Below are 14,553 nucleotides of genomic sequence, written 5' to 3'. Positions count from 1 at the left end.
TCAAATGTAATAGGTGCCACACTATCAGACAAGCCCCAACCTCTATCCCATCACTATAGTGTTGCATCTTTGTACCTGTTTTACAAGTACTCTAATGGAATATGCTCTGATGAACTCATAACACTTCTGTCTCCTTAACGTACATATTTCTGACTAACCAAACAAGCAGCAAAATCCCACCCCTTCACTGTGGAAGTCCCTAGATGCTGAAAATTCCTCTACTCTAATATATTCTTCACTCGGACACTAGACTTTGGAATTCCCTCCTTGTTTCCTTCTTCCTTGACTGTACTAATCTGCAGAAGTTTAAATGTAGTGTGAACAGACTTCTCATTGCTCGCTGTTGACATGGTCCCAAATAGTAGCCTCTTATGTTCCAACTGGCAATATGCTGTGTTTGGGAGGAAAAGAGTAAAAAAAAAAATTGAGATTACCTAACAGATAAAATCGGGGAGAAAGGGAGGGTCTATTGTCCAGTGAGTCTGAAACACATTTAAATTTAAGGTCACACCTCCTACTGATGAAACGATCCCAAAAGTGTCCATTCTATGTCCTTTAACAGTGATAAAACAAACATGATAAAAACTTGGTGGAGAAGTTTAGTTGCAAAGCATGAGAATATCACACATTGGCCGAAACGTTGTGAAAAATAAGGCTGAAGATGAGAACAGTAGTTCAAACACTACACATAGAAAAAGTGTTCCTCTATAACATTTAACGGTTTAACAGTGATGAAACAAACATGACAGATATAGACTGAAAAGTTTTGTTGTTTTTTTTTTTATTAAATATGATTGGTTTTCTTCGAACTTTGGGGCAGATTCCTAAAGTTGACAGAAAGATTCTTGAGTTTGGCAAGATATACCTTAAGAAGGTTGAAGGTTACATCGGCTGAATCGTTGTGAAAACTAACCCTGAAGATGAGAACAGCATTCTGAATAATCCAAACAATACAAATCTGATGATTGTTTCGATAAACAGCATTGTTGAGATAACCCCACAATTTTTTAGATGAGGATTTGTTCATTTGGATTCTACGGACTACTCTTTTTGTCTTGAGTGTTATTTTTCGCAATGTTTCGACCGATTGTAACCTTTGGTCTTCTTCAGCTATACCTTGTCAAACTCAAGACTCTTTCTGTGAAACTTGGGAATTTGCATGGAATTTCAAACGGAACCCTTTATTTAATCCACAAGATTAGCATACTCTCATTCCTTCAGCCATGACTGGTTACAAGTTTTAAGTAATTTGCAATTGCATTCTTAATATTGATGGTACTGAAGACTGAAATGCCGAGGGGGTCAATTTTCATGCATCTAAAACCAAGCTTCTCTTCTTACATCATCAACGCTCTGACGTCATCTGATCCCAATTGAAATACACGACTCTCGTCTTAGGGAAGCATCATGTTTTTACAAGCTTCTGATCTGAAATGGTGCACATACATCAAATCCGTTACCAAGGTCGCTGAAAAAATGGTTGGATCATTCTACCACTCTAGTAGATATCTCACTGCCAATGCAATCTCTTTTTCCTGTATAAGAGTGAAGTATATCCTAGGATAGATTACTATAACCACATCTAGGCAGGAGCTGCTCAGAGCACCCTATCCTGCTTTCAAAACCTATGTCTAAAGTTAAACATGGATTTCATGAAAAAAGCTTTTTCCTGGAACTACCAGCCTGTTCCGTAGGCCTGCTTTCCAGCTGACCACAATATGGTCGTTTTCACGCCCAATGTAAACAAGTTCTTGCTGAACCGTCCACTTTAATAATCAAACTATACCAAATTCCCACTACTAACGATTATTTTGCTGTTGTCTCAATGACTACCATATACCCATTAACCTTTATTCTCGAGTGTCCTTCTGGCCTTGATAAATGGTGAATCCCTTGTAAAAAAATAAAGAAAAAAGATTCCCTAGTTGGACAAAATACATCTGAAGACGGCCGAAGGTTACATCGATGAAAACATTGTGAAAATAATCCTCAAGATGAGAACAGCTGTCCGAACAATAGAAATTGATTGTTTTGATAAATAACCTCTTTGAGATAAACCCACAAATCTGGAGAAGGGGTTTGGATCCAGTGAGTCTAAAACACATACTTGCTACTGATGAGACGATCACCAAAATGTCCTTCTATTTATTTAACAGTAGTAAAACAAACAAACAAGTCATTCATGAAAGGTATAGACTGAAAGTTATTTTTTTTACTAAATATCATTGGCTTGCACAAAATATTGTGAATTTTATTAACGATTCCATGGGTGACATTTTTTTAGGGGGTGGAGTATTTTGGAAGTAAAATTTTGGATGAAAATAAACACAAAATTTACCTATTTGTTATTGAAACGCAATGGGATTATATGTACAAATCCCTTAAATTGGTCTTCTTTTTTCATATAAGATCCTTTTTTTATGAAAGTAAAGGCACATTCCATTTCTAAAATTATTTTAACGCACCCATTTCCAAATATTGCTAACGCTTCTACGTTTTATAAAAAAAACATTTTGGAAGCAATTTATTTTCTGAACTGTAAAAACTGATTTTGCAACACCATCATCCTCAGGGTGAGAGACCTGAAACGACAATTAAAATTGTTCCAATATGATGATGATGTCATTGTAACAAAGCACTGATAACTCTGTTAAATATGTCTGCCACAACTTTTTATTCATGTTTTTCTGTTTCTTTTTAGATTGTGCTGATAATATGAATATGGGATACAAATTTTTTATGGGCGACATTTACGGAGATAACATTTTGTTTGCAAATGGTAAGTATTTATGTTATCTGTTAGACGGAGGTACACTGCTGCAGGGAAATATTTGGGATTGATGATCACGTAGGTGTTATTTTTTATGAGCAAAGATAATATTCTTTTCGCAAATGCTATTTATGTTTTAAATTAGATGCAACTGAGATATGCTTAGGATTAGTGACAGTGTAATCTAACTAGAAAGATATCAGAGAACCGAACACCAGCGATAATCCAATTCATTAAAAATGACCGGCCGAAATAGCTCAGTTGGTTAAGTGTCAAACTGAATATCTCAAGATATTGAGATATTGGTTTCAATCACGGATCTCAGCACCTGCTTTTTATTATTTATTTATCGTTTGAAAATTAGGTACTCATGCACTTATTGATCCGTGCTGAAATGATAACTTATTATTTAAAAAGCCATTCTTAACATGGGAGGGGAGGGTGTTTTGTACCTATTCTGTACTTTAACCTTACAATTTAATAAAAAAAACATAAAAACTTTAATTAAACTTGGAAATACAATTTAAAAAATAGCGCAGATCAGTAAGTGAAACCAAAAATTATTATGTGTAACGTGGTCGCAGGCTCTGTCATTTAAATACGTACGCATATTGACAACTCACGTGCCCTGTTAATGTTGCATCAGCATTTCAGCAGTGAGATGACGTCACAGAATGAAATGCATATACAGGTATCAATATCGAAAGAAAGGGAAGAGAAAAAAGAAAAAGGAAGAAACACATGGCGATTCGAAACGTACGCTCGACAAGCACGTGATGTCTCCTCCTCCCTACCCTTTCGAAAGTGAGCCGGTACCCCTGTTGGTCTGAGAGAAAAATTACAGCAGCACAACAGCATATTGTAACTAAAAATACCTGAAGGTCTAAAATGTGGAAAAGCTAAAGAATGGCGAATTTCTGTTGTAAATACGTGTCGGCGACTTGCGTGTGAAACATGAGGAAATAAACAACTTTTTTCATTCACCTAAAAAAAAAGTTTGTGTCAAGGTTTTATTTTCTTTGCGACTGTCTCTTCATACAACGTGTTGGGTCAATTTTAAAAGTAGTAACAACGTTACAGTAGTTACAGTGATTTAAACTGTTGATTCTGATATGCAACGTTAAATTTAGGTATCAAAGTGTTCTAACTAGAAAGATAGCAGAAAAACAAACACCAACAATAATCATCTGACTCGTTAAAAACGATTGGCTAAAATAGCTCAGTTGGTTAAGTGTCACGGAAGATCTGAAATCCCTGGTTCCAATCACGGATCCCAGCATCTGCTTTTTATTTATTCATTGTTTTAAAAGTATTGCTTATTATTAATCTTCTATATAAATAAAACAGTAGCTGTATGTGTGTGTGTCTGTGTGTAAATATTTAACCGATAAACTCTTAAACTATTGGTCACATAGCACTGAAGATAACAGGAAATAGTAATGATACACCAAGAATGGTTTATAAAGAGTAAAATCTTTGTTTAGATGGATGAATAATGCGCACGAAAATATATCGGCAAAGTTAAAATGCAAAATGTTAATTTCTACTTGCCGACATATTTCTATTACGTTTGTGCATGCGCAAATTCATTCATAGCTTGAAAGGTTTAATTTTAAATCTTTCTTATCTATCTGTCCATAGCTCATACAGTAGCGAACACAGTTGGAGCACTAAATGTTTTGGTTTCAATTCTAGTTGATGGCACCCAATTCATTCAATTCATTTTTTAAAACTCTTGAAATCAGTAATATATATATATATGTATATATATATATATATATATATATATATATATATATATATATATATATATATATTCTCTAATAATAAATATTTTACGAACGGCAAGGTCAAGCACCCTCACTTCTGCTAGTTATTTAAATAAAACTGCAATAAAAAAAAATTACTATCTGTATAAAAGCCAAGTACGTTCAAGGATGGAGTACTGCTGCCACATCTGGGCAGAAGCTGCTAAAAACAGCCTATCCTGCCTTGACAGAGTACAAAATAGGCTTCATGGCCTAGTGGGTGATGCCCTTTTCTCTTCCCTGCAACCTCTCTCCCACAGGAGAGACGTTGCGAGCCTATCTTTATTTTATCGTTACTACCGTGGCAGGTGCTCATTTGAACTCCAATGTCTGGTCCCCTCTCTCCATCCTTTCACGATAAACATCCATCTAGCTGAAACCACTGTCAAAATTTTCCCCACTCCTTATCTGTGCCAAAATCAAAACGTAGATTCCATGAACAAAGCTCCTTTCTTAGAAATGTACGCCTGTGGAACTCTGTTCCAGTTGCCTGTTTCCCACCTGACTACAATCTGGATATCTTCAAGTCCAATGTGAAGAAATTCCTGATGAACCGCGTCCTCGAGTAAGACACTTTATCAAATCTCCAACACTAACGTACTGTACACGCAATAACCCTTATCCCCGAGTGGCTTCCGAGCCTTGATAAGTGGTGACTACCTTGTAAAACAATTTTTTTTTAAATAAAACAAAATGATTTTCCATTTCTTTGTATACAAATCTTCTATCATTAATTGGGGAATAAAATGACTGCCTTTTTGGGTGATCTTTCAAAAATTTAACTAAATTTAAATTTTTTATATCATATTTAAAAACGAAAAAATATTATTTGGGAACTAAAACTGGCATAGTTTTAAAAACATACAATATGAAAGAAGAAAAAAAACATTCGGAAAATGCCGCGTAATTATAATTTATAAAAAATATTTTTAACTTAAATTTCACTATTATATTTTTTTTAAAAAACCCTGATATTTAAAACATAAAAACATGCAAAGTTTAGAAAATAATATGAAAGTAAGAATTGTGGTCTGAAATAATGGAAAAGACAAACTAAATTGAACTTCTGTAATTCTACGCTTAAAAAATTAGTACAAACCTGTTTGGGTGCAGTCTGTAGAGTTCCGTGCAGATAAAAAAAAAAAAAAAAAAGCTAGAATTTTTTTTTTTTTTTTTAACAAAAAAAAAAAAATGTAAATTAGATATTGTTTACACATAGAAGCGTTACGACTTTTATTCTATAGATAGGCACTCGACCAAGTCATCCGGAAGTAGAAATCTCCTGTCACTCTAGTAAGCCATATGCTAGCTAACAGTTGATAAAAAAACCGCTGGCGGAATCTCTAGTGCAAAAACGTTAAGTATTTTTATTTTTTATTTTTATTTTTTTATTTTATTTATTTTTTTTTTTTTTTCTAAACTAATCCTAAATGTTTTGTTACATTGTTTTAAATTTACTTTTCGTGTTTTATGTATTTTGTCTGTATTTCTCCTGTCTTTTTGTCTTTATTCCGTCTTATCCGTCCCCCCCTCCTGCTACAAAGCTGAAAGATGAAAACAAACAATCAAAATGCCGGCAACTAACGAAAAAAAAAATGCCGGAAATTATTCTCTAGAGTAGATAAACTTAGGACTTTATTTAAGTAGTATACTTAATATATACTATTACTGCAAGCTTGCCTGTATTGAAAATTCTTTCTTCTTGTTTTCGAATCCTACCTTATATAGTTAGCCTTATGTTCAAGTACATTCGAAATATAATACAGTGCAAAGAAAGTCACTCATGAAAACGGACCTCCTAAACTAAAACCTTGAATAATTATTTAAACTCTAATGTAAATTAATATTAAGCAGTCTTTACAAATTGATAATAGTTAATTATTGGATTTTAATTAATTATAAGATGAAACTTTAATGATTCAAACTAGATAGATAACCGACAAACTTCCACCCATTAATATGGGAGGGGAGATTATCACCAAAAGTGTCATGAATTATTAAGTTCGCACCGGACTTACTACTTAGATATAAGTCACTTGTACCCATTCCCCTTTCTCCTCCCCCCCCCCTTTTTTTTTTTTTTTTTTTTTAAAATGGAGAGTAGATAATACAGTGGATGTGTTATCGGCAGCTCCAGTAACTCTCGCTTCTCCTATTTTGTCATTCAGTCCTCATTCAATGAGTGATGTTTCTGACAAAGGGTGAAGAAAAAGCTGCTTAAAGGTCGGTACTACTTGGTGACCAGTAGTCTGAGATGTCGGATATTTTTCTGTCTTTGTCTGTCCTTGTTGCCATGTCACTAGTAAGGGTGCTGGAGGTAAACGTTTTGTCTGGGCTGACGTTATCCGCCTGATAGTCAGGGACCCGAACCTTGGATTAACCACTAAGGAGGCTGTCCTATCAGCAGGCGCAAAGTACTGGGACTGCTGTATTGCCATTTGGTGAGTGGATCTGGACCATGCAGTAGTCTCTGGTGGGGCCTCTCGATGCCATACTAGTGGGTAATTGTTACGGCTTTACCTTTTCGTGTGCTACAAATAAAAAAAAAATTTTTCCTGTCTTTTTCTCTCTTTCTTCCCTCTCTGTACTGCTCTAACCAAGTATGCCGACCTATTCCACAAATCCCAAAACCTCAACATGAAATATCTCCAGAATAAAAACTCGATTAAACCTAGAACCCCATCTTCCAGCGTAGACCCCTACTACCAGGTCTCCTTCTCCAATATCAGGGGTCTACGTTCCAACCTTCCAGAGGTTGAAACCCAATTACAGGAGACGAAACCGGACATATTATTTCTATGTGAATCTGGAATAGGGCCGACCACTTCCCTAGATGAGTTCATAATTAATGGATACTCCAATTTAACAGCTAAATCTGACTCCCAAGATCGCCATGGGCATGGAATATGTACCTACATTAAGGATGGCTTCCCATGTGGCAGGGATATCTCTAGAGAAGATCCTAATTTACCCTATATGTGCTTCAGGGTTGCACTTGCTAACACCACTGTATTTATATTTGCCCTCTATAGGCCCCACAACAGCGGAGTTACTATCTTTAAGAGCATATCTGAGAAAATAGACCACATACTGTCTTCACATCCCTCGGCTAACATCCACATCTGTGGTGACTTCAACGTCCATAACGTGGAATGGCTAACCCATTCAAATAAGACAGATGATGAGGGGAGGTTTTGTCATGATTTTGCCATTGCTTATGACCTCACTCAGATTGTTCGCGAACCCACCCGTGTGCCCGATACACCCAATCAATATGCAAGCCTCTTAGACCTTTTTCTTTCAACTTCCCCTGAGCTATGTTCATGTACCGTTCATTCTCCTTTAGGATCCTCCGACCACTCCGTCGTATCAGTTAAGATAAAAACAAAATGTAAGAAGCCATCAGACGTACCCCTCCACCGTACTGTATACCGATACTCTATGGCTGACTGGGATAGCTTCCGTACATTCATATCTGATTTACCTCTGCACTCCATGTTTAAAAAGGAAGTGTCCTCTATAGTATCAGATCTGACCGAATGGTTAATTGTAGGCATAGACCAATTCATACCATCTAAAAAATTCCAACAAAAACCTAACAGCCAGCCGTGGTTCTCCCCAAAATGTGCTGCTGCTATCGCGCACAGAAATCACTTTTTCCATAACTACCAACGTAATAGATGCACTGAGACTAAAGCTGCTTTCAGGACTGCCAGCAACCACTGTAAAAGAGTAATAAAAAATGCAAGAGAGCTATATGCCCAGTCTGTTAAATCCAAGGTAGCTGATCAGCGGCTTGGTTCCCACCAGTTTTGGCAAATAACAAATAGGATCTTGAACAGAAGTGTGCGTTCTATCCCAACCATTATCAATGGACCAGAGGTTATAGCGTCAGCATCAGACAAGGCCAAACTATTTGCAAAGAACTTTGCAGCTAATTCTACCCTATGCGACGAAGGCCATCAACTCCCCATATTTCCTCCTATAACACAGAACAAGCTAGGTAACATACAAATATCCGTGCATGAGGTCGCCAAGCTAATAAAAAACCTAGATTCCAGTAAAGCAACTGGCCCTGATGGCATCCCAATTATAGTGTTAAAAAAGCTTCAACCAGAACTTGCTCCCATACTTACGAAACTATTTAAGCGCTGCCTTAAGGAGAAGTGCTTTCCGACCCCCTGGAAGACCTCCTCAGTTTGCCCTGTATTTAAGAAGTCAGGTGATAAGTCATCTCCCTCTCAATACAGACCAATAAGTCTTCTCTGTGTTATGAGTAAGTTACTGGAATCAATATTAAATAGAGAAATAGTAAACCACCTCAGCAGGAATAACCTTCTTAGTGACACACAATATGGTTTCCGCTCTGCAAGATCTACCGCAGATGTGCTGACGGTTATATCCCACAGGATTAGTGAATCTCTTGACAAAGGCTTCCTTTCTAGGGCAATTGCTCTCGACATATCAAAGGCCTTTGACAAAGTATGGCATAAGGGTCTACTTCACAAGATTTCCAGCTACGGTATAACTGGAAATGTTTTCTCAATCATTAAATCATTTCTCTCTGATAGGCTCATAAGAGTAGTGGTAGATGGACAAAAATCGGAGGCCTGCAATATAAATGCTGGAGTCCCTCAGGGGTCAATCCTGGGCCCAACTCTCTTCCTGATCTACATCAATGACCTCCCTAAACACATACTTAAATCATTCGTTGACATCTATGCTGATGACACGACCATCTACGCCAACACATCAAAGGCTGTAAATGACGATGTTCTCTCGGATTCTCTCTCCTCTGATCTCGAGCGCGTGGTTCAGTGGGGGAAGATGTGGCTAGTTACCTTTAATGCATCCAAAACCAAACTCCTATCCTTACATCATCAACGCTCTGATCCCCAGCTGACATCAATTGTGATGGATGGCTCTCGTCTGGGTGAGGCCCCGTGTTTTGACAAGCTTCTGGGTTTGACCTTTACTCCTGATCTGAAATGGAACACGTACATCAAGTCTGTTGCCAAGGTCGCAGGAAAGATGGTGGGATCCTTCTACCGCTCCAGAAGATATCTCACTACTGATGCAATTCTCTATCTATATAAAAGCCAAGTACGGCCAAGGATGGAATACTGTTGCCATATCTGGGCAGGAGCTGCCAAAAACAGCCTATCATGCCTTGACAGAGTACAAAATAGACTTCGTGGTTTAGTGGGGGATGCCCTTTTCTCTACCCTGCAACCCCTCTCCCACAGAAGAGACGTTGCGAGCCTATCCTTGTTTTATCGTTATTTTCATGGCAGGTGCTCGTCTGAACTCCAATCCCTGGTCCCCCCTCGCCAATCTTTCACGAAAAACACCCGTCTAGCTGAATCCACTGTGAAAAATTTCCCCCACTCTATATCTGTGCCTAAATCAAAACGCGGATTTCATGAGCAAAGCTTCTTTCTTAGAACTGCACGCCTGTGGAACTCTGTTCCGTCTGCCTGCTTCCCTCCGGACTACAACTTGGATGTCTTCAAGTCTAATGTTAACAAATTCCTAATGAACCGCCCCCCTAATTAAACACTTCATAAAATCTCCTCACTAACGTGATGTACTTACAATAACCCTTATCCCTGAGTGGCTTCCGGGCCTTGATAAGTGGTGATCACTGTGTAAAAAAAAAAAAAAAAAAAAGAATGAAGAGAAAAAAAGGCCGCTTTTTCTCTTTATATGCTTGCGATACTGTCACCTAATATGCAAATTAGATACTTCCGGTTGGATATAAAAGCCTGATTTTTCAAAGCCTGGGTTGATTTTGAATTTGGATGTCAAAGTAGTAAGTGTTGTTAGCAGTGCGTCGTGTTCTAGTTGAGTTTTGACGGTAGATTGTTAAGTTTTTGAGTTGAGTTCTAACAGCAGAACTTCGAGATTTGGAGTAGCGAGTTTTCGAATGTAACGCTTGATTGTTTTAACCAGAGAACACTTCCGAAGTGAGGTAAGGGGGAAGCCGGCTAAGTACAGCATATAGAAAATATTTTTAATTTAAATGAATGTTTTACTTTTTTCTTCTTTTTTTCTTTTCTTTTTTTTTTTTTTGTCTTCTAATTAGGAAAGTTCGTTTTAAACTGAGTATTATTTTGTGAATGTTTCTAATTTTCTATTCAGGCGAGGAAGCTGCAGGTTTACGAGAAGCTCTAAGTTATCTGTTTACTGCTGAAGGTCTTCACTCATACCAGCACGTGATTGATAGGTAAGATTAAAGGTATCCTCTCATCAGTTTCAGATTCTCACTCATGTATCGCCATGTCATCAAAAATGGCAACATTTATTTTTTCTTTGCTTTCCAACTTACATCTTTAAAAATTAAAATCACTTGGGCAAAACAATTGTTATCTTGTGTATAAATGTTGCATTACAAGGTTTGTTAATTGAATGTGAAATTTTGAGTGACACCTTAAGTGTAAGAGGTGAACCCAGAACGGAAGTCGAAGAAACTATGAGACAGATTTTCTGTCTTGTGGCTGGCGAGACTTCAAGCAGAAAAGACGTGTCCTGGGTGCTGTCTCCAATGGGAAGTTGGCACACATAATGTAACTAGGTGTAACACGACGTGCATTTATCTATCTGTCTTCCTATGACTCTTTCTCTCATACGTATGAAATGAACCTTGTTTTTCTGAAGTTGTCTATGATTGTTCTTCTCTTTATAATAAACCTTTTATAGATTAAAATATGAGAATGTGTGTTTCACTTTTGTTACATAACGAGGTCTATTGCTCGAATGTAAATATGCTATGTTGTGAGGGGTTATCGGATAGGATGGTAGTGATAATGAACGGCTAAGGCAAGAGCTAGGTAATTACATGCTTTATTTTTGAAACGCCATTACAGAAAATTCAAACAACGAACTAAGGATAATAACTCTTTTCGAAGTTATACAAGAAGCTTAACTAATAAAACACCCTACGGGTTAGAGGTGACTCCAGAGTGGAAGTTGGATAAATCACATGACTTACAGATGAAGACTTTCTGTCCCTTGGCTGGCCAAACTTCAATCAGGAAAGACGTGTCCTTGGTGCCGGCCCCAATAAGGAGCAAGCGCACACACTGTAACTAGATGTAGTAACACGTGCTATCCATTTATCTGTTTGTCTTCTTCTCACGTGTACAAAAATAGCTTGTCTCTCTGGTGTATTTTCCTGCTGTTCTTCTCTTCATAATAAACCTTATATATATATATATATATATATATATATATATATATATATATATATATATATATATATATATATATATATATATATATATATATAAACATCAGCGTCTGAGTGTTTTTATCATCACATGAATAAAAGCTGCGTTCTTGGCAGGTTTATAATAGTTCATACACGCATCGGTAAATGAAAATATGATACCACCAGTTTACGTATGAAAAATTAGAGATTTACCAAAAAATTAAATAATATCTATGTATAAAAAAACGCACTAGCTGTATTTAATAGTGGCCATTATTTTTAAGTGGATAACTGGGCTATTATATATTATATATTATATATATTATGTGAATAACTGGTTTATTATATATTATGCATGCTTATATATATATATATATATATATATATATATATATATATATATATATATATATATATATATAAGTGGATAACTTGGTTATAATTATTAAGTGTAAAACTTTATTAAAAACTAAACATCAGCATTCAGGTAGTTTTATTATCAGACAAATAGAAGCTAAGTTTCTAACGGGTATATTATGGTTTTATATAAGTATAAGTAATTAAAATATGATGTAACGAATATGAATACATGTGTATAATAAAGGATGCAAGTCAGTATTTATTTAATGACTTATAAATCGGAGTTATGTGTATGGAACTTTTTTTTCTTTTATACACGTACAGAACATAATCCCACAGTTATTCATGACGTCTTAGATAATATTATGGGCAAAGAAATTCGCCATATTGAACTGCATTTATGAAATTAATTGATAGCATGAACAATATAAGTAAAAGAATAGTGCTCCCACTGTTACATATCGAAGGCCGTTGTTTGAATGGCAACGTTTGAGCGACACTTAAGGATTAGAAGTGACACTAGAACGGATATAACCGAAATTGCGTGTCTTCAAGGCAGAGATTTTCTGTCCTTTGGCTGGCGAGACTTTAAACAGTAAAGACATGTCCAGATGCCGACTCTAATAAAAGGAGGAGGATACAATATACAATAGAACTAGGTGTAAATGGAGTCTGTTTCTCTCTCTCTCTCTCTCTCTCTCTCTCTCTCTCTCTCTCTCTCTCTCCATGCGTACAAAAGTAACTTATTTCTCTAATGTTCTTCTCTTTGTAATGAACATTTATTAAAAATTAAACAGAACATACATGGTTCTGCACACCATGCTTAATTGCATCCATATCAATCCTGCTTATAATTTTAAAATCTAATACAGGAGTACGTATGAACTCGTCCAATATTGTCTAGCTGAAAATTTTTCGACACCAAAGCCAACAGTGTATAGTTTATTGTTGAAATTACTTTTTCCCTGAGGTATAGCCTTAGACATGTGCAATTCTAGAAGGTCAACACTCCCATGCTTTGCCTTCTCCTTTTTAGAAGGGGTTAATTTATTGCTAATCATTTGAGGTGCCCCTTACGGAGGAATGCCGACGGGGCTGTCCAGGCATTTTTTGCAGGCCAGAGTGCTCTTCCTCTAGGTCGCTGGCTCTTTAATCCCACTTTTCTATTCTTGTGTCACATTTTATTGTCCTAGGAAGGAGATAAATATCGATGACTTTTTGTGTTTTTGGTTGGCAAGATTTTAAGCATGAAAAACGTGTCAGTGCCGCTGTCTCCTATGGGGGCCAGTGTATACAATATTAGATGTAGCAAGAAAAGCTATTCGTATATCTATTCGTCTTTCTTCCCCCCCTCTCTCTCTCATGCACATACAAGTACCTCGCCATTATAATCCTTTCGGCGGTAGTCTCTCTTTTTAAAATAAACCTTTTATTTTGTATACTAATATCGGTGTCTGAGTGGTCTTGTCTTCAGGCGAATAGAATCTCAGTTTACAACGATGACGAAACAGACAATGCTAATGTTTCATAGCTGACTAAATAATCGTACAAGTTATATAGCGGAGTGTGTAATATACTGCCGGCGGTTAACTACTTCATTTACTCACATAAAATCAATATACGAAAGTATAAATTTATGCGTAAACTTTAAGTATTTACTTCAAAAGTGCTCAATACGTAGGTAGAGCTAACTCGGAATATTCAGTGTAGCTTAATCGCCATATATATTTTATGCATAAGCCTGAAGAATCCTAGAGTGGGTGAAATGCGGAATATTCAGTATAGCTTAATCGCCATATATATTTTATAAATTTATATATATATATATATATATATATATATATATATATATATATATATATAATGGCTAGACACACACGTATATATATATATACATATATATATATATATATATATATATATACATATATATATATATATATATATAATGGCTAGACACACACGTATATATATATATACATATATATATACATATATATATATACGTATATATATATATACATATATACATATATACATATATATATATATATACATATATATATACATATATATATATACGTATATATATATATACATATATATATATATATATATATATATATATATATATATATATATATATATATATACGTGTGTGTCTAGCCATTCATGTTGCATGTGTGTATATGTGATGCATCTGTTTACATGTCTATACATGCGTATGTGTAATGCATACATAAGCATTCATGACGAGTGTATATATATATATCAGTTTAATGTTCAGCTTTCCTTCACATGTCTAATGGCGTTGTGTATATTTATAACAGTACATGTTATATAGGCTCTATATAAAATTCGTTGTGAGCGTATATGCATTCAAATACAGTCCATGGCGGGACAAT

At 35.8% G+C, this 14,553-nt stretch overlaps 1 protein-coding gene across 1 annotated transcript in view; it reads left to right on the top strand.

Annotated features, from left to right (window-relative positions):
* Positions 1 to 14,553, top strand: part of LOC145283540 (uncharacterized) — a 136,104-nt gene that overhangs the window by 85,680 nt on the left and 35,871 nt on the right. The window contains exons 3-4 of the mRNA XM_080132410.1: positions 2,702 to 2,779; positions 10,720 to 10,804. Coding sequence (XP_079988536.1) covers positions 2,702 to 2,779; positions 10,720 to 10,804 — 163 coding nt within the window. The remainder of the gene's footprint in view (positions 1 to 2,701; positions 2,780 to 10,719; positions 10,805 to 14,553) is intronic.

This window comes from Euprymna scolopes, chromosome 8, assembly GCF_053919585.1.
Source record: "Euprymna scolopes isolate OS-2025 chromosome 8, ASM5391958v1, whole genome shotgun sequence".
Classification (NCBI taxonomy): domain Eukaryota; kingdom Metazoa; phylum Mollusca; class Cephalopoda; order Sepiida; family Sepiolidae; genus Euprymna; species Euprymna scolopes.
The sequence above is the reverse complement of the archived record's forward strand: the minus strand, read 5'-3'. Positions and strand labels throughout refer to the sequence as shown.